Genomic DNA, 21,590 nt, shown 5'->3' on the forward strand with positions numbered 1-21,590 from the left:
TAGAGAGGGGGACACACCCCATCTGGAGGGAGACAGGTGATAGAAGAAGCACGAGGAAAGAGAGAGAGAGTGATCTGAAGATGGAGGAGGGAAGCCAGCAGGTCTCATGCCTTGAAGCTAGAGAATTTCAGAAGAGAAAGGATGACAAACGGTTCCAAAGAGCTCAGGAGCAGAGTGCTACAGTGATGATGACTGTCCCAATATCCCGGGATGCCAACTGAGCTGCTCACAGCCCCTTACACCCAGAAGAAGCCCCAAATATGAGTCATTATAATAACGTCAAATGTGTGCCTACTAGCTATTTAGCAAACCATCTTTCAGAATTTTTTTTAGCTCCTGACCCTTCTCCTCTTCTGGAATAACAGACCCTCTAGGAACACGTGTGGGCAGCCACATTCATGTTAACACTGTACGCAAGGGCTGTTTCCTGGGCCTGCCAGCAGTGCAGCTACACAGGACTCCACGCTAAGAAGGGAGCTCCCTGCTTGGGTTTAAATGCTCTGCAGTTGCCGTTTGAACATTCTTAACCATTTTTTCTTTGAATTTGTGCTTTGTAAGTGAAGTCTGCTGGGACAGTGGACCATGGCCCAGGGGCTTTGAGTCTTGGTTTGTATGTGGCCCTGCCTCCTATCTCCTCCCTGCCTCCCCAGGACAGATTTCCCCTGCCTGCTCCTGTGCCCCTTGATGTGTCCTCCCCACTCCCTGCCCCATCAGTAACTGCTGCCACCTGCCACCCCAGTGGGGGCCCAGGCTCAAGGGCAGGGGAGGCTAGGGTTGGGTGTGTGCCCTGAGTGCTTTTGTCCCAGGGGGCCCCTGTGCCTGTGAGGGTCTGTACTCATGTAGTGAGTAGCCCATGCCTCAAGGAGTACGACATTAAGTAGCAAATAAAAAGCCCCACCATGGCAGGTCAAGAGAGGTTGTGGAAGAAAGGAAAAAGCCTTTTTCCTGCTCCATGAACAAGGGACCCTGCATTTTCATTTTACACTGGGCCCTGCAAATGGCTCTGATTACCCCACCCAACACTCTTAGCTGGAGTTGATTAGAATTGGGTAGATGCGTGATAGGAGCTGAACCACTTAGATTTTTTTCTCCTTGCAATCTAAAGTTGACCCACAATGCCCCTACTTATGTAAAGTAGAGGTCTGTGGATGGCCATGCACAGTGAAAAATGTCAGTCTGCAGAGAGAAGAAAATGAAGGAGAGAGAAGCAGAGATGAGGGACTGGGTGTCTGCTAGAGAGTCAGAAAGGCTGAGACAGGAGCTGTATGGGTTCCCAGTGGCTTTCCAGTTCCTGGCTCCAGCTCCCTGGGTCAGGCTGCTTCCCCTGCCTCCTGGTCTGTCTGTGAGATACCCTTCTGTCTCATGAGGCAGGCTTTGTTTTCACCAGACTGGGTTTCATTGTCATCTTCCTGGACCCACAGACAGATTGCGTTTCCCTGCCTTCCTTCCATGGTGGGGGTGGGGAAGTGAGATACCTCCAGGCCTGACCTTTTAAAGTACCCAATGGGTGCCATCCTTTGTTCCCCTCTCTTCCCTTGGGAGTCACCTTGGCACCTGGTGCTCAGATGATGGAGCTACAAGACGGCAGCACTTGGATCTCTGAGTCCTCAGAACTGCCTAGGAGAGTCATCCAAATTTCGCTGGACTTTGTGGTATGGGAAATAAGCCTTTGCTGTGTTAAGCCGCTGAGATTTTAAGGTTTAAGTGTTACCAGAGCATGACCAAACCTAGCTTGACAAATACACCCCTCTATCTTTTTAATAATTTATAACCTCTCACCTGCTTTCCCTCAGATAAGCTCTAATGGGTTCCTGCTACAAGCAAACAGTAGAATCTTAATCGAGACAGGATATATAGGCACCAGAGTTATGGGGAGTGAATAATAAAGAAGTGTAAGTCTCACTTCCTGTCTTCAAGGGCAGGCGCTGGCCAGTGGCTAATGCTACAGGCTTCTGGAAAACCTGACTCCTTGGATGCTCTCACCACAGTCATTCCAAGTCATAGGAGAAGATGCTTATCTCAAATTTCCTTTTAGTGGCCTCCCTTTTCAACCTGGGATGGTGTCAGAACTGATGCTGCCTGACCCAAGTGACCTGCTTAGCACAGCAATGACCACAGAGGAAGTGGCTACACATTTCCCAAAGCCTTGCTGATAGAGGAAAAAAAGAAGCCAAAAAATCCAAATAGGTTTATCATTGCAACAAAAAGAATAAAATACATAGGAATAAACCTACCTAAGGGGACAAAAGACCTATATGCAGAAAACTATAAGACACTGATGAAAGAAATTAAAGATGATACCAACAGATGGAGAGATATACCATGTTCTTGGATTGAAGAATCAACATTGTGAAAATGACTATACTACCCAAAGCAATCTACAGATTCAATGCAATCCCTATCAAACTACCACTGGCATTTTTCACAGAACTAGAACAAAAAATTTCACAGTTTGTATGGAAACACAAAAGACTCTGAATAGCCAAAGCAATCTTGAGAAAGAAAAACGGAGCTGGAGGAATCAGGTTCCCTGACTTCAAACTATAGTACAAAGCTACAGTAATCAAAACAGTATGATACTGGCACAAAAACAGAAATATAGATCAATGGAACAGGATAGAAAGCCCAGAGATAAACCCACGCACATATGGTCACCTTATCTTTGATAAAGGAGGCAAGAATAAACAATGGAGAAAAGACAGCCTCTTCAATAATTGGTGCTGGGTAAACTGGACAGCTACGTGTAAAAGAATAAAATTAGAACACTTCCTAACACCATACACAAAAATAAACTCAAAATGGATTAAAGACCTAAATGTAAGGCCAGACACTATCAAACTCTTAGAGGAAAACACAGGCAGAACACTCAATGACATAAATCACAGCAAGGTCCTTTTTGACCCACCTCCTAGAGAAATGGAAATAAAAACAAAAATAAACAAATGAGACCTAATGAAACTTAAAAGCTTTTGCACAGTGAAGAAAAACATAAACAAGATGAAAAGACAAACCTAGAATGGGAGAAAATATTTGCAAATGAAGCAACTGACAAAGGATTAATCTCCACAATATACAAGCAGCTCATGCAACTCAATATCAAGAAAACAAGCAACCCAATCCAAAAATGGGTGGAAGACCTAAATAGACACTTCTCCAAAGAAGATATACAGATTGCCAACAAACACTTGAAAGGATGCTCAACATCACTAATCATTAAAGAAATGCAAATCAAAACCACAATGAGGTGTCACCTCACACCAGTCAGAATGGCCATCACCAAAAATCTACAAACAATAAATGCTGGAGAGGGTGTGGAGAAAAGGGAACCCTCTTACAGTGTTGGTGGGAATGTAAATTGATATAGCCGCTATGGAGAACAGTATGGAGGTTCCTTAAAAAACTAAAAATAGAACTACCATATGACCCAGCAATACCCTGAGAAAACCAGAATTCAAAAAGAGTCATGTACCACAATGTTCGTTGCAGCACTATTTACCGTAGTCAGGACATGGAAGCAACTGAAGTGTCCATCAACAGATGAATGGATAAAGAAGATGTGGCACATATATACAATGGAATATTACTCAGCCATAAAAAGAAGTGAAACTGAGTTATTTGTAGTAAGGTGGATGGACCTAGAGTCTGTCATATAGAGTGAAGTAAGTCAGAAAGAAAAACAAATACCGTATGCTAACACATATATATGGAATCTAAAAATAAACGGTTCTGACGAACCTAGTGGCAGGACAGAAATAAAGATGTAGATGTAGATAATGGACTTGAGGACATGGGGAGGGGGAAGGGCAAGCTGGGACGAAGTGAGAGAGTAGCATTGACATATATACAATACCAAGTGTAAAATAGATAGATAGTGGGAAGCAGCTGCAAAGCACAGGGAGATCAGTTCGGTGCTTTGTGACCACCTAGAGGGGTGGGATAGGGAGGGTGGGAGGAAGACACAACAGGGACAGTATATGGAGATATATGTACACGTATAGCTGATTCACTTTGTTATACAGCAGAAACTAACACAATATTGTAAAGCAATTATACTCCAATAATGATGTTAAAAAAAAAAAAGAAAGTAAGTAAGGCCTGGGTCTGCTGCCATAGGAAGAGGTAGTGAAAGATGCAACTTCATAAACCTGGTATTTCCAGGCCTGGAACACCTCCGAGGTCTGTAGGCTTGACTCTTTCTTACTCCTGCTCCCAGCAAGGACTCCCTGGGCCTCAGGATTCATGCCAGCCACAGCTTCAGTGCCAGAGAGGAGCTCTGGCCAGAGTGGGGGTGGTCCCCTCTTTCCCTTGGGAGGCAGGCATGCTTGGCTTTCCTTAAGGGATGGCCTGACAGGGTCCAAGCCCGATTCCACATTTGGAGCCCGAATCCACCAACACTAAAACAACTTGCTAGCTTGCTCAGTGAGGCCAGTTGAGTGAAAACATCATCAGCTACACTAGCTGTTCTGAGAATGGCCTATCCATTTGTTTACCAAAGGTTGAACTGTCTACAGCTTTGAGGCCTCAGTTCCCACCCTCTGTGTGCTGGTCCATCCTCTGCAACCACCCCTGCTGCCAGCTATTCTGCCAGTCCCAGGGCACCTGACGTGGGAAAGTATGTATCTTTCCTCATATGCTCCCATTAAACTGAAGCTTTGGTCCAATCTCATTTATTTGGTGCATTTCAACTTTGGATTATGACCATGGCAACCTTAAAAATGAGTACAGTAGGGATAGCAAATAAGTTTTTTTGCTTTTAATTTTATTTTTTTTCGCCGTGTTGGGTCTTAGTTGCAGCACGCAGGAACTTTGTTGAGGTATGCGGGCTCTTTGTTGCGGTACATGGGCTTCTCTCTAGTTGTGGTGTGTGGGTTTTCTCTCTCTAGTTGTGGCATGTGGGTTTTCTCTTCTTTAGCTGTGGCGCACAGGCTCCAGGGCACGTGGGTGGGTTCCAGAGTGTGTTGGCTCTGTAGTTTGCAGCACACGGGCTCTCTAGTTGAGGCACGTGAGCTCAGTAGTTGTGGTGCATGGGCTTAGTTGCCCCGTGGCATGTGGGATCTTAGTTCCCTGACCAGGAATCGAACCCGTGTCCCCTGCATTGGAAGGCGGATTCTTTACCACTGGACCATGAGGGAAGTTCCAGCAAATAGGTTTTATTTCAAGTGCCAATTCTAATCAATTAGTACAACTTTCTGCAACACCAGAAAAGAATGACCTGAGACCCGAGGCCATGCTTGGCAGCAACTGTGATCCACTATTGATGTCTGCCTGGAAATAGGATAAGAAGTGTTATCACTGGGTTGGAGTCTCGTGGCTGCAAGGAGAATGGGCACTGTGGATTTCAAGCAACTCTGTTGCAACAAGCAGTTCAGCAATATTATGGTTTAGAGATTTTCCAACAAGCCCCTATGTGGAGGCCACTGGAGGTGAAGAATTACCCAAGACCTGCCTTCTTCAAGATACCTGCTCTTCCAGAAGATATGCTTCTGGGGTCCCAAGGAAACCTGGGCTCAGGGGTAAGATGTATCCAGAAAACCACATGTTATTTGACAAACTCTGCACTAGCAAAAACCCCAGACTACTCTAGCTAGTGAACTGCCCTCACTATTCACCTGAGATGTCACCAGCTGCACAAAACTACACAGTATCTGTCTTTGTCCCCAGAGCAACCACAGCTGAGTCCTGGGAAAGGGACAGGAATGGGGTTTCATGGTCACAGCTGGACTAGCCTCAAGTCACATGCACCTGCTTTTTTAAAGATGAATCTAGTGTGGAGCTAGATCTTGTTCTCAGGCCCCAAGCCCAGGGTCTGCCCTGGCAATCCTTCCTGAAGGCATTTTCTGGGAGCTCTGGACCAAGGCTCTCTTCCCCTCTCCCCGAAGTTCCCCAATTCAGTCCTGGGTCCTGTCACCTCCCCGCCCCCAATCCAGGCAGCTTGGCCTATCCCTAGGTACCTCCTTGCCTTTCAACTTGTACTTTTCACACCTAAGTTTTAATTGAAGGGATTTCTGCGTAAAAGGAGGCCCAATTTCAAGCTATCATGAAAAATGAAGGGGCTGGCATTTGAAAAGCATTTTTAGGTGCCAAAGAATAACCTCCTCAACCCATTTCCAGCATAGATGCGATCCCGCCAGTCTCTCCTAAGTGGTCTCAATAGCTCCAGCCCACATTCACTGAACAGCTTGGCTCTCATTCTATCACTATAAAAATCAGAAAGAAAGAGGCTTTTCCTGTGCCTCTCAACAGGGCTTTTGTGCCTGTAATTCCATCCATTTGAGCATTTCTCTAGCGCTCATTACTGTCACACACGGGAACGCTGAAAAGGGACTTCCGGAGATGGAAGAAAGCTGCTTAAGCCACAAGGGTTTCAGAATAAAGGATCAAGCTGTTCTGAAGATATTTAATTTTCTGTGAGGGCTGAAATGTGACTTGAGTAACTCAATTAGCATCTTCTAAGAAGCCACAGGATTATGGCTTTTCTCTCTGAGGCTAAACTAAGCGAACAAGAGTCAGACTTGGACACAGGGTTCCTCAGAGAAGCATCTTTCTTACCAGCCCACCACTCCCATTAATCACTTACATAAATCACAGGTTTAGTCATTCAACAGACTCAACTAGAGCTCCTAACACATGGCAGGTAACGAGAGGTACTGGGGAGAATATTGCAGAAGAGGTTTCTTACAACTCCACACACACTGTGCACTGTGAAGTGACCAGGACCTCCCCAGAGCCTGGGGCAATAGACTGAGGAGATCCAACACAAGCTTCAGATGGCTTCAAAGTCTTGTGGTTATCTTTAAAGTCCATGAGAGCTATGCATTTACTCCGTAAAAGGATTTTTTCTTTCTTTTTTAAATTGAAGTAGAGTTGACCTACAATATTATATTAGTTTCAGGTACACTACATAGTGATTCAACATTTATATACATTATAAATTGATTACCATAAGTCTAGTAGTTTGCCACAGTACAAAGTTACTGCAATAATATTGACTATATTCCCTATGCTGGACACTACATCCCCATGACTCATTTATTTTATAACTGGAAGTTTGTACCCCTTAATCTCCCTCACTTACTTCACTTACTCCCTAACCCCCCTTTCCTCCCTGTTTGTTCTCTATATCTGTGAGTCTGTTTCTGTTTTATGTTTGTTCATTTGTTTTGTTTTCTAGTTTCCACATATAAGTGAAATCATACAATATTTGTCTTTCTCTGTCAGACTTATTTCACTTAGCATATTACCCTCTAGGTCCATCCATTTTGCTGCAAATGGCAAAATTTCATTCTTTTTAATAGCTGAGTAGTATTCCATTGTATATATATACCACATCTTCTTTAACCATTCATCTGTCAATGGGCACTTAGGTTGCTTTCATATTTTGGATATTGTAAATAATGCTGCAATGAACATAGGGGTGCACATATCTTTTCTAATTAGTTTTTTGTTTTCTTCAGATAAATACTCAGATGTGGAATTGCTGGATCATATGGTAGTTCTATTTTTAATCTTTGAGGAACCTCCTGTTTTCCATAGTGGCTGCACCAACTTATAATCCCACCAACAGGGCATGAGAGTCCCCTTTTCCCCACCTCCTTGACACTTGTTTTTAGTTGTCTTTTTGATAACAGTCATTCTAACAGGGTGAGGTGATACCTCATTGTGGTTTTGAATTGTATTTCCTTGATGATTAGTGAAGTTGAGCATCTTTTCATGTGTCCATTGGTCCTCTGTATGTCTTCCTTAGAAAAATGTCTATTCATGTCCTCTACCCATTTTTAATTGAATTGTTTGTTTTTTTGATATTGAGTTGTTTGAGTTTTTTATATATTTTGGATATTAACCCCTTAACAGATATATCAGTTGCAAATATCTTCTCCCATTTATTTGGTTGCCTTTTCATTCTATTGATGGTTTCCTTTGCTGTGCAAAAGATTTTTATGTAGTCCCATTTGTTTATTTTTGCTTTTGTTGCCCTTGCCTGAGGAGACAGAGCCAAAAAAATATTGCTAAGACTGATGTCAAAGAGTGTACTACCTGTTTTCTTCTTACATTTAAGTCATTAATCCATACTGAGTTTATTTTTGCATATGGTATAAGAAAGTGGTCCTGTTTCATTCTTTTGCATGTGGCTGTCCAGTTTCCCCAACACCATTTTATTGAAGAGACTGTCTTTTCTCTGTTATTGGCTTTTAACATTTCTTGTAAGGCCTCTTTAGTGGTAATGAATTCCTTTACAAGCTTTTGCTTGTCCGGGAAACTCTTTATGTCTCCTTTAATTCTGAATGATAACCTTGTTGGGTAAAGTATTCTTGGTTGTAAAATTTTTCCTTTCAGTACTTTCAGTATACCATGGCACTTCCTTCTGGCTATAAAGTTTCTTCTGAAAAATCAGCTGATAGTCTTATGGGGGTTTCCTTGTACATAACTAGTCTTTTTATTGCTGCTTATAAGATTCTTTAACTTTTGACATTTTAATTATAATGTGTCTTGGTGTGGGCCTCTTTGGGTTCATCTTTTTGGGGATTCCCTGTGCTTCCTGGACTTGGATGTCTGTTTCCTTTGCCAAGTTAGGGAAGTTTTCAGATATTATTTCTTCAAGTAGGTTTTCTGTCCCTTTCTCTCTCTCTTCTTCTTCTTCTTATGGGACCCCTGTAATTCAAATGTTAGTATGCTTGACCCAGAGGTCCCTTAAATTATCTCACTGTTTAAAATTCATTTTTCTTTTCACTGTTTTGATTAGGTGATTTTCACTATTCTGTCTTCCAGATTGCTGATCTGTTCTGCATCCTCTAATCTGTTATTGATTCATTCTAGTGTATTTTTCATTTCAATTATTGTATCCTTCAGTTCTGATTGGTTCTTTTTTATGTTTTCTTTCTCTTTGTTGAAATTCTCACTGAGTTCATCCATTGTTCTCTAGAGTCAGTGGGCATCTTTATGACTATTACTTTGAACTCTTTATCTTATAAATTGCTTATCTCTGTTTAATTTAGTTCCTTTTCTGATGTTTTGCCTTGTTTTTTCATTTGGAAGGTATTCCTTTGTCTCTTTATTTTGCCTAACTCTCTGTGTTTGTTTCTATGTATTAGGGATGCTGGCTACATCTCCTAGTCTTGGAAGAGTGGCCTTACGTGAAAGGTGTCCTGTGGGGCTCAGTGGTGCAATCCCCCCTGGTCACCAGAGCACTGCTATGGGCATGCTGATGCATGGGGCTGGTCTTCAGTGCAACTGACTTCGAGGCCAGTCTGGGACTACTGTGGGTGCTCTGTGGTGCAGGGCTGGCCCCCTGGAGTGGGAGCCACTTTGGAGGGGTGCTGGTGCCAGCCAGGGCTGCCCAGCGGTTGGGGCAGGGCAGAAAGTGTTTTGGAGGGACCAGTTGGAATGGGTCCTCAGGGGAAAGTCAGGGTGGGGCACACAGTGTTAGTCAGGTTGATGGACAGTGACAGAAATGGTGCCTGCCAGTGGTTCCATCCCCAGAACACTGCCCCTCCAGCGCACGCCTTAAAATTCATCAGTGAGTCTCCTTCTCATGTGACCCAAGCACTTTTCAAGCTGCTGCCTCTGTGCTGGGAGTCAGAGTGAGTGAATGTGTGTGCAAGCCCCTCAGGAGCGTCTCAGTCTCCCACAGCCCTTCCACTTTCCTAAACGTAAACATTACTGGTTTGCAAAGCCAGGCATTATGGGGGCTTGTCTTCCCAGTACAGATCTCCCAGGCTGGGGAGCCTGATGTGGGGCTTGTAGCCCTTGCTCCTCAGGGGGAATCTCTGTGGCTGTGACATCACTCCTGTGTGTGGGTTGCTGCACTGGGGGTGTGGGTTGGACTAGACTGTGTCTCTGCCACTCCTGCCTGTCTCACTGCGTCCTTTGCTTTCTGTTCTTAGTTTAGAAAATCTGTTCTGCTAGTCTTCAGGTGGTTCTCAGAGATAGTTGTTCTATAAGTAATTGTAGTTTCGGTGTGTCCACGGGAGGGAGTGAGCTCAGGGTCTTCCCACTCTGCCCTCTGGATGTGGACCTCTCCATAATACACACTTAATGCAAAACTAATTTCCCTCTGTTTCCTCAGAATGCTACACCCCCTTCTCAGAGGCAGGAAATGAAGTGTCTGAAATCAGGCACTATAGGCCCATCCTTGGGCCTGGTTAGTGCCTGGCTGGGGCAGAGGGTGATGAATTGGGTGACTGGCCTCAGTTCAAGGTACCACACATTTCTAATTACCCAAGACCTAGTTATTTTCCATGGCCATATTACTATGGCCATACTGAAAATATTATTATTTTTCATAATTACATTATAATTGGTTTTTAGCCCAGTAAAAACATATGGTAAAAGCAAACCAACATGTATTTTCATAACCTAAAGGGTTCCTAGGTATTCATTCTGTCCCTGGCCCATTGGCCAGCACAGGTGTTCCCCATATGAGCTTCTGAAGGGCAGGAGGCAGACGTCCCTGCCCTGAGACAAGAGGCTGGTCTCTCTCAGACTCTGGAATAATCACATCAAGACCATTCCCCTGGAACTTCCCTGGCAGTCCAGTGGTTAAGACTGTGCTTCCACTGCAGGGGGTGCAGGTTCAATCTCTGGTCAGGGAACTAAGATCTTGAGCAGCCAAAAGAAAACAAGAACAAAAGACCACTCTCCTCTTCCCCTGCCCCATCCACCAGCCATTCCAGGTCCTAAGGCTTGATGTGCCTTGAGGTTAATTCCCTCCCTCCTTTCTACTTGTCCTTGATTCACTGAGTGGAGGGGGACAGAGTATGACCAACCTCCAGTCCCACCCAGCACATAGTAGTCACCACACAAAGCACTCTTCATAAAAAGTATTTTCTTAACTAATTAGTGGTTTGCATCTAGAGCTTCCCATTCAAGCTGTATGTATGATATAGGGAAATAATTACTTCTGGTAAGAGCTCTCTACTATTTAGCAAGGTCTTTTTCCTTTCTTTTCCCGTTTAAAAAACTAATGGAAATAAGGAAAACATCAATGGCCTCAGTTCAGGGTACCACACATTTCTAATTACCCAAGACCTAGTTATTTTCCATGGCTGTATTTCTATGGCAATACCAAAAATATTATTATTTTTCAAAATTATATTACTGTTGATTTTCAGTCCATTGAAAACATCTGGTATACAAGTAAACCAACATATATTTTTATAACCTAAGGAGTTCCTAGGCGTTCATTCTGCCCCAGCCCTTTGGCCAGCATATGTGTTTCCCGCGTAAGCTGCTCTTGGTCAGTGCTTGGCCAGCCTACCTGTCAGGCAGATACCCCTGGTGCTGTTGCACAGGTCCACCATCACTCGGATCTGCAGGAAGAGAGAACCATTAATAGCGGTATGGTAGGCAGTGGACCCTGAACTTGCCCTTTATTCAGACAAGCAGAAAGCAATTATAAAAATTTACAAAATAACTTCAGGAGAATATGTAGAAGTCTGAGGAAAAGTTAACCTAAAACTGAAAAGAAACCCTTAAAAGATCTAAAGATTTTTTTTTATATCTGCAGCTCATCTATCAACATTGTCAACAGAATCTCCTTGATTTCTACCAAACTCTGAGAAGGCCAAGGATGGGGAAGAAATCACCAAATCTACATCCAGGCTGGCCCCCACAGTGTCTGAAGGGCTCAATCTGTGGGTCTGAATAAAGAGGGCTGGTGAGCTTAGCAGTCAGAAGCAAACACTTAACTATCTGAGTGAGTACGGGTGAGGTACTTAACTCCTTGACACTTTGGTTTCCTCTGAAATTGTAGATTATATGAGTAGCTGTCTTGAGGGTTAGGCAGCTCCATGTCTGGCATGTGGAAACTGCCCTTAGAGGAGTGATTCTCATGCCATGTGGACACTGCCTACTTGCCACTGGATGGCCACCTGGAATACATGGTCACTGCATTGTGGTACCATCCTGACACCTGGTTCCCACACACCACTTTACACTCCTCCTCCCATGCATTTTCCACGCTGCTGCTAATGAGCTTCACAAAACCCAGATCTGATCAGGTCAGCCCTGCTTCAAACACTTTTGTGACTCCTTGCTGCTCTAAAGATACAGCAAAATTCCTCCTTCTCCGGCCTCAGCTCACACCATTCCCCCCTCCCTTTCTGTTCTCTAGTTCCACTCTGCCTCAGTTTTCTGATCTGTAAAATGGGGCTATTTGTAGTACTTACATCTTAGGATTGTTGTGAAGTTTTAGTGAAGTTATATGTGAAGCTCTTAGAACAGTGCCTGCCATGTAGGAAGCACACACAAAAGTGTTTTCTGTTTTGTGGAGGCAGCAGAGATTGCAGATAGAGGCATGAATCCTGAAGTCAAACTGCTTGTGTTCTAATCATGGCTTTGCCATTCACAAGCAGTGTGACCTTGGGAAAGTTACTTAACCTCTCTGTGCTGCAGTGTCCTTGTCTGTAAATGGAGTTTACAGTACCTACCTTACTTAAAGCATGGTTATGTGGATAAATGAGTGAATACAGGCAATACTCTTACAACAGGGCCTGGCATATGATAAGCAAACTCTATTTATGCTACTGTTTTGATGGTTCCTTGGATATGCCTAGAATGACTTAGTTAATTTATCAATTTACCATCCAAGAATTTCAAATTTATACATAGAGCAATTTTTAGACCCAAATAATGTGGCATTTCAAAACTGTGGGAAGAAACATTATTAGTTGGGAAATGGAGTTGAGACAGCTGGATAGAAATGTGGGGAAAAATTTAAAAGATGGATCCCTATTTCACTCCTTACACTAAACAAGTTAAGTGAGCCCCATTAATCAAAAAATTAAAAGTTAAAAACTAGTGAAAATACTGAAGGAAACCTTGGGAAAACTATTTATAATGGTATTAGAGTAGGAAAGACTTTTCTAAGAAAGAAACAACGCTTACGCTATATATAGGAAAAATGTGATAAATTCAACTGTCTAATAATTAAAAATTTCTGCAAGAGGTAAAATACTACAAACAATAACAAAGGAGAAATACAAACTTAGAAAAATAATTGCAAAGTGCTTGTATATAAAGAGCTGTTACAAAGCAATAAGGGAAAAAAACAAAAACAAAGGAAAATGGGCATTGGAACCAGGCAGAAAGTTCAAAGAAAAAAAATAGTGCTTTATCTTCACTTACAGTTGAAGAAAAACATCAAATTATGAAATACTATTTTTACTTCTTAGGTTTGCTAATAAAAAGAATAACAGAGCACTTCTCACAAGGGTGTCAGGAAAGTAGCACTCTCATATTGTGTTGATGGAAATGTAAAGGGATACTGCCTCTCTCGAGGGCATTTTGACAATATCTATGAAAATTTAAATGGATCTACATTTTGGCTCATCAATTACGCTTTGAGATTTATTCTACAGATACACTCATATATGCATGAGAAGATGAAAGTACAAAGATGGTTGTTGCAAAAATGTGGGCAAAAGCAAAAACTAGAAACAACCTAAATAATGATCAGTGAGGTCTGGTTAGAGAAATTGTAGCATATTCACATAAGAAAATACTGTGAAAAAGAGTAAATTTAAATCCATAAAGCTGATATTGAAAGATCTCCAAGATAAGCGAAAAAATACAAGGTACAGAGCAGTATGTATAGTGTCCTTTCATTTATATAAAATAGTAGTACATACAAAAATGCTACTTTATGCTTCTCTCTTGCTGCTTTCCAGATTCTCTCTTTGTCTTTGACTTTCTAGAATATTTCTGGAGAGAAACCTAAGAAGGAGAACTGAAACCTAAAAACTCCTCCTCAAGTAAGGAGCAGTAGAGAGCCAGGGTCAGAGGGAGCTATACTAAGCATGATTGGCCCTTCTGTTTTATTCAAAATTTTTGCTGATTTCTCTCTCAATTAAACTCTTTGTAAAAAGAACATGTTTTGGTTTGAAGGGAAAATTTGTTTTGTCTTCTACCTAGGTTTATTTTGTTTGCTAGGAGATCCAGAGGGAAACTTGTACGGTATTTACTTTTTGTGAAGTGTGTCAGCAGGTGCTTACTGACTGCTTTAGAAATTTATTGTGAAATATATCATACATATCACAAAAATATGAAAGGTGTGCCAACAGTTTAAAGATGAATAATAAAACAAACATGTATACACCACCTTCAGCTAAGCAAGGCTTTAGAGCATCCCAGGTGCCCCTCCCAAAGCACACCCTTCCCTCCCAGCCACAACCACTCCCTGAGCTGAAGTATATTGGGCCGTGAAACTCCCCCTTTTGTACAGATAGCAACAGAGAGGCTTAGCGAGGTGAGGTCATTTATTCAAGGTCACACAGCTTGCTCTTGGAAAAGCCAGGCTCAGCTCCAGGTTTCCTGATTCCAGGTTTACTGCACTTTCTATTATGGCTCTGATGAGTATCTTAACGTAACCATAAGAAATTTCGATTCACTGTGTTTAGTCATGCTCATAAATTAATGCAATCAGCTGCACTATAAAATTTATCATCTTAAAAAATGTATAATTGTCCATTGAGAGGACTATTAGAGGCTTCACAATGCTTCATTTGTTGCCTGGGGGATCACAGCAGAAGGAGTAGTTAGAAACAACAGAAGCATCAATAGGGAAAATTAACCTTTCTCTCTTTTATGCTCATCACTGGTCTGCAGTTGGCACAGCTTCTATAAAAAATGATGAAGAAGGAGTTTTCATTTCCTGATCTTTTGGCTTCATTTATATGCTAAAAGTTAATTTAGATATTTACCAGGAAATTGTGTTAATCTTCACTCGGGAATATTCTTTTAACAAACATGGTCTATATAAGATTGTATCAAGGTAAAACGTGGTATGAAAAGGTATGGCCATAAGAAAACGAAAACTTTTTTTTTTCCTGATAATAATGATTAAGAGTTTGGATGAAAATAAGAAAAGTCAAAATTGAAAGTCACAAAATCTAGCTTGTCAAATTAAGGAGTCATATTTGGTATACAAGGCTTCCTAGATCTTGATTTAGGATTTGAGAACGGTGAAGCTGGAAGAGGCCTTAGAGCTCATTGTCCTGGGGGTGTCAGGCAGGACCCATCCAGGACGTGGCCCTGCCCCTTCTCGAGGCCATCTCCCCCTGCTCTCCCCCATTGCTCTGCTCCAATCACACTGGCCATCATCACTGGTCTTTTTGCCATGCCTTATAAGGCATGGGGACTTGTTTTCAGCTTTGACAACATATGGCAGCAATGGGAGAAAAGACAGCCAAAGTGGGTCCCATTAGTGGCCTGACCAGACCTTCCAGTTTTCTCTCTGGATACAGAACTGGTCTCGCTGGATTAGTAGAACTCATGGGATCTTAGGAAATTCATGGGCAAGGAAGGGGCCCCTGAAGAAATGTAATGGACCTCTTGCTAATCTGGCATCAGATGGCTTGAGCTGGCTCTAATTCAAACTAAAAATAGATGGGACTAATTTGGCAGCCTCTATGAGAAAGAAAATGCTATGAACTGGGAATCTCACTTGCAGGAAGCTTATACAATGATATCTGGGCAAGAATGCTTATTGCAACATTGTGATGGCAAAGGCCTTCCAAAAATCTAAATGTTCATCAGTAAGGCACTTGTTAAACAGATGAGAAAGAATGAAGTAGATCTATATGTACTAATCTGGAAAGATGGCTTTGACATACTGTTAAGTGATAAAAGCAAGGTGCAGCCCAAGCCATATAACACAATACAGCTTTTTGGTTGGAAAAGAATATTTAGATATGTCTGGATAAGCGCAGAGAAAAGTTGGAAGGCTCATGAGCCAAACCATTAACAGATTTTTTTTTCTCCTGGAGACTGAGACTAGGAGATAAAAGGGGGATGTTCATTTCTTAGTTTGTATTGTTTTAAAAGATATGTTGGGATTATGGGTGAATTTTACTTTGCTATGCTTTAATAATTCAGAGAGAGAGAAGAGAACATGCAAGCATTATATGAACCCAAAAGATGGGTCTAATGATCCAGCTTTCTCTGGGAATCCAAATATTATGCCTTCACAATAACCCCCATCACTTGGAATAACTTGGACAGATCTCTGTTGCTTCTAGACAAATGAATGTAGAATGAACTAGAACAGCTGTCTAGTGAGTTTCAAATTGTTCATTAGTCATAAGATATTTCTTTTTCCCACATAAATTGCCAATCCTCCAAATAAAAAAACAAATAGAATGAAGCTACTCTGGGTTAACTTATCTGTAAAATGAGAGGGTTGGACTAGATAGATGATTTCAAACTGTGCTCCCAGGAGGAATCAGGGGAGGAAGTGGAGAGGGACACCTGGAGACCTAGAGTCAGGGGAGGAGGGATAAGAAAGCTGAGGTCCAAAGAAAGCAAGTGAAGTAGCTGGCCCAGCCTCCCCTAGCTGGTTCCAGAATAGAGTCCTACTTTTCCCCTCCGCATCTACTTTTTCATACCATTTAGCCTTTGCAAAAGGAATTGTCTGAAATTCAACAGGAAATGCAAATTTTTGCTTTAGTTTACTTTGAATGTGAACAAGATGTTAGATTTTTATCAGTTGATTATGCATCAACTTCAAGAAATCTCTTCTGTGCAAAAAAGAAAGGTTTAATCAAAAGTGTTTCTCATCAGAATGAATAGAGCTAAATGCCGTGTGCTGCCACCGCTCATCAGAACACAAAACCTCAGGTAGTTGGCTGGCCTCCCTCTTGAACTCCCTTCCTCTCACCTTTTACTCTCAGGACTGATTCACGAAAAACTAAGGGAGCAAACCTGCCTGTCATCACCAGTTTACGTATTGCTGAAATAATGTGTCCTGTCATGGCTTCTCTGAAGTTCCCCAAGTACAGGTTCTGGTTTGCTGGGGGGAACAATGTTTAAGTTCCAAGTAACCTTTCAGATCTGACCTATTTTGTAACTTAAATTCCATTTTCTTAGACAACTGAATACCCTTTATGGTGCTCCTTAATTTGCAAATTGCTGTTATTTTGTGTATGCAAATCATCCTTTAGAAAACATTGAGCTATGAATGTGGTGGCCCAGCTGCTGGAGGGTTAGACCACAGGTATTGGCGGAATCTCTCATGGGGTCTGAAGCTGCGGTGAGCAACCCTGGACTCATCCCTCTGAAAGGCAGGAATTCACACTGGGACCAAGACGTGGTGATGACAATCTGCAAACCCTAACAGGAAGGTGCGGTTTGCTATGTACCGGGTGAAATACTGAGGCACGACGTTCTTCCTGCAGCCCCACAGGAAGATCAGCCAAAGGTCTAGGCATTTGTCGCAAGTGAACAAACCCTGGCCATCCCACACTAATGGCCTGGGGCCGAGTGCTCTTGTCAGTTGAAACTGGTATCCTCAGAGCCCAGCTAAATCCTAATGAGTCTTCCCCAAAGACCTCCATTTCCACTAACTGCCCCCTTTACAGCCCAGCAGCATCACCACGTGGCTGCTTGTTGGCACGCTCTGTCATGTTTTTCAGGCTCCTCAAACAGATAGGCTCCCATTGGTAGGGACGTACTCTTCCTGTACAGTGCATTCACTCATCTGGTCCCTTTGCCGACATTAGAATGGCATTGAGCACATAGTAGATATTCAACAAATACTTCATTATTGACTACTCAATCAATTGGGAGGGGAATGTGCTCTTCAACCAAAGATATTATTCCTTTTTTGACCAGCAGTACATGGGAACCGAACATCTAGCATGTGGTTACCTGTTTCTCTTTGTGCCCATTTGCTTAAGATAACCTTTTTGGCAAACACTCCACTAATCCCTAGAAAATAGGAGCTTGGAGATGCTAGGGTTATCCTATAGGGTCCCTGATACATGGCTAACAGAAAATAACAGAAACACTTCATGCTGTCTTGAGTAGAAATACCTGGTTAGGCCTGAGTTGGCCAGGTAGAGACTGGGGTTCTGAATGAAAAGGAGTCTCAAACATCAATGAAAATGCAATGCCATAGGGAAAACATGGTATTCCCCAGCTCTTCCTGCTTTGCTAAGTAGATCAGAATGGAGGTGAAGACCAGCCTGCCCTCCAAGGAGCAGGGGTCTCAGACTACTTGTCCCTAAGGCATTTATTTTCCTGAGTAGCTTACAAGGGCTGAACTGAATTGCTAGTGATGGTGCGGCCTCCCATTGCCCTCCTTCTCACCCTGCCTCAGTAATTGCCTGGATTCTCTAATAAAATGCTGAACAAATAGTTAACATGTATTGGTTTAGAGTCCACCCACAGTCTTGGCCAGCCCTCTTGCACACAAAGGCTGGGGGGTCACAGAAGTTGAAGCAGCTCAGGCTGGGCCCAGGCCTCCTCAGCAATCCCAGTTGGAAGGGGCAGTTCCAGCAAATGCCCTCACCCAATGTCTCCGGCAAGATTACTTTCAGCCCGGATCAGGGCCTGGGGGAACAGCCCTGTGACATTTATTAACCCTGGGGACACCTAAAAATGCATGACAGAAGTCCCTGAAGGAGCAATTCCTTCCCCAGGTGTGCTTGGAGGCCTTCTTTAGGTCTGACCTGATGGGGGAGATGAGTGACTTGTTTCTTGTTGGCTGAGCAGGATCCCCTACTATCTCCCCAGCCCCTTGACAAAACAGGACTCATGGCAATACTTACCCCAGGGAGTGGCTGTGAGGAGTAAATGAAGGAGTCCTTATAAAAACAACTTTTTGGTTTTGTACTAGTGTTACATAAACATGATTTCTCATGATTTGAATGTAAATCAGCTGATTCTGCTTTTTAAAAAATCGTCAATTCATACTATTTTAATCAAAGCCTGATTACTAGTTTCGAAATGTAAAACAGAGTAGGATTTATAGAAATAACCAGATATAAATTGATAATTGCCCTAACCCACTAAATATAAGCCTCGATTGGTATTATAACTCTCTTCCTAAACCATTCCCTTCTCCCACCAGGAGCCCCTCAAGTGCCAGCAAGCCCCAGTTCTCAGCCTTGTCCCGTCTGCAGTTCAAGCAGCCACCTCTCAGGAATGGCCTGTCCTTTTGCATTTCCTCCTGTCGCCTGCTTAGTTGGGAGCTGCTGACAGCCTGGACTCCTCATGCTAACATGCTGACCCGGCTCCAGAACCAGGAGTGATGGGCTACTCTCAGAGGAGGATCAGAACGCCTTTCCCACTATCTCCTGTGCTCACACCTTTCTTCCTCCAGGTCGGAGATGGACTCAAACATGGAGACAACATGATGTTTTATCTACTTATACTGCATCTCATCCTGACACAGTTCTCCCCAAGTCATAAGAGAAAGTAGCAGCTAAAAATCAAGTTACTAAGTTCAAATCCAACTTTAAGAAGTTGTTTTGTATTGAATTGCCTATTTTCAAGCCCAGCAATTTTACAATTTATTCTGGCCAGTTGTTTCTTAAAGGGGAAAAGCTCTTTCTACCTCTGTGTATTTTAAACACATGCAAATGTAATGGAATAACTTTCAAGTGAAATTATATGTAACTATGAGAAAATATTGGTAACTATTTGATCTTGAGACTTGAGGTAGGAAAGAACATTTTAAGCATAAAAGCAAAAGAAGAACCCATAAATGAAGGACTTTATAGATTTGACTACATGAAAATGGAAAATTTTAAATACTCCCCACCAAAAAAAACCCCAGAAAACAGAATTAAAAGATAACACCCAGGACTGAACAGTGTGGTGTAAAGAACATGAGTTTTGGGAGTCAGATACAGCTAAGTCTGGTCTGAGTGCCAATTCCTTCACTCACTGGCTCTGTGTCCTTGAGCAGGATGCTCTCTAAGCCTCAGTGACATGTCTGTAAAATGGGAATAATCATAATAATGAGAATAATAGCAACTACCTCATAAGGTTGTTACTAGGATAAGGACTTTTTTGACACACATACCTAAAGCTCTTAGCATAGTGCCTGGCAAGTTTTAGGTTCTCACTAAATGTTATAATCATTACTAAGGGAAAAATACTGCAACATGTGTAATACACAAAAAGCAAATAGCTTTTCTATATAAAAGGTATTTGTAGATTAGTAAGAAAATTTTTTAAAACAAATTAAAAAATGAGTTAAAACATGAAAAATCTCCCACAATGATTTCAAATCACCAATAGACATAAAAAAAAATTCATCCTCACTGTAATCAAACACCTGCAGCCCCCTCCATGATGTTAGGGATTCAACCTGTCCCAGGGTTGGGTACCGCTTATTTATTTATTTATTTATTTATTTATTTATTTATTTATTTAGTGTCCTACAATTCAACTCAATTCTTCCTTTTAAAAAATTGTTTCAGGTGTACAGTATTATAGTTCAACATCTGTATACAGTAGAGTAGACTACCATAAGTCTAGTTACCATCCATCAACATACAGTTGACTACTTTCACCCAACCCTCCAAACTCCTTCCCCTCTGGTAATCACTAATCTCTTCTCTGTATCTATGAGTTTGTTTTATTTTGTTTCTTGGGTTTTTTTGTTTAAGATTTCACACTTGAGTGAAATCATAGGGTATTTGTCTTTCTCCATCTAATTTCACTTAGCATAATACTCTAAAAGTCCATCTATGTTGTCACAAATGGCATGACTTCATTATGTTTTATGGCTGAATAGTATTCCATTCCATCTTCTTTATCCATTCATTCATTGATGGGCACTTAGGTTGTTTCCATATCTTGGCTATTGTAAATAATGCTGCAATGAACAAAGGGGTGCATATATCTTTTCAAATTAGTGTTTTTGTGTTCTTCGGGTAAATACCCAGAAGTGGAATAGCTGGGTCATATGGTAGTTATATTTTTAATTTTTTGAGGAATCTCTATACTAATTTCCATAGTGGCTGCACCAATTTACAGTCCCACCAAGAGTGCATAAGGGTTCCCTTTTCTCCACATCCTCCCCAATATTTGTTATTCCCTGTATTTTCAATAATAGCCATTCTAACAGGTGTGAGGTGATATCTCATTGTGGTTTTGATTTGTATTTCCCTGATAACTAGTGATGTTGAACATTTTTTTCATGTGCCTGTTAGCCATCTCTATATCTTCTTTGGAAAAATGTCTATTCAGATCCTCTGTCCATTTCTTGAATCAGGTTTTTTTTGTTGCTGATGTAAGAGTTTTTAAATATATTTTGGATAATAACCTCTTATCGGATATATGATTTGTAAATAACTTCTACCATTCAGTAGATTGTTCTTCATTTTGTTGATGGCTTCCTTTGCTGTGCAGAAGCTTTTTAGTTTGATTTGGTCCCATTTGTTTATTTTTGCTTTTGTTTCCCTTGCCTTTGGAGTAAGATCCACAAAAACATAGCTAAGACTGATGTCAATCAGGTTACTGCCTATGTTTTCTTCTAGTAATGGTTATGGTTTCAGGTCTTTCTTTCAAGTCTTTAATTTATTTTGAGTTAATTTTTGTGTATGGTGTAAGATAGTGGTCTGGTTTCTTTCTTCCTTTCTTCCTTTTTTTTTTGGCATATGGCTGTCCAGTTTTCACAACAATATTTACTGAAGAGACTGTCTTTCTCCATTGTATGTTCTCTACTGCTCCTTTGTCATATATTAATTGTCCATATATGTGTAGGTTAATTTCTTAGTTCTTAATTCTGTTCCACTGATCTATGTGTCTGTTTTTGTGCCAGTATAGTATAGTATAGTATAGTATAGTTTGAAATCAGGGAATGT

The 21,590-nt window shown here is 41.7% G+C and overlaps 1 protein-coding gene across 2 annotated transcripts in view; it reads right to left on the bottom strand.

The window, feature by feature from the left end:
* Positions 1–21,590, bottom strand: part of GLDN (gliomedin) — a 69,919-nt gene that overhangs the window by 27,391 nt on the left and 20,938 nt on the right. For both annotated transcript variants that reach the window (XM_081227640.1, XM_081227639.1), the window contains exon 2: positions 11,255–11,306. In XM_081227640.1, the coding sequence (XP_081083766.1) occupies positions 11,255–11,306 (52 nt within the window). The remainder of the gene's footprint in view (positions 1–11,254; positions 11,307–21,590) is intronic.

This window comes from Mesoplodon bidens (assembly GCF_964165515.1).
Source record: "Mesoplodon bidens genome assembly, chromosome: 3".
Lineage (NCBI taxonomy): Eukaryota > Metazoa > Chordata > Mammalia > Artiodactyla > Ziphiidae > Mesoplodon > Mesoplodon bidens.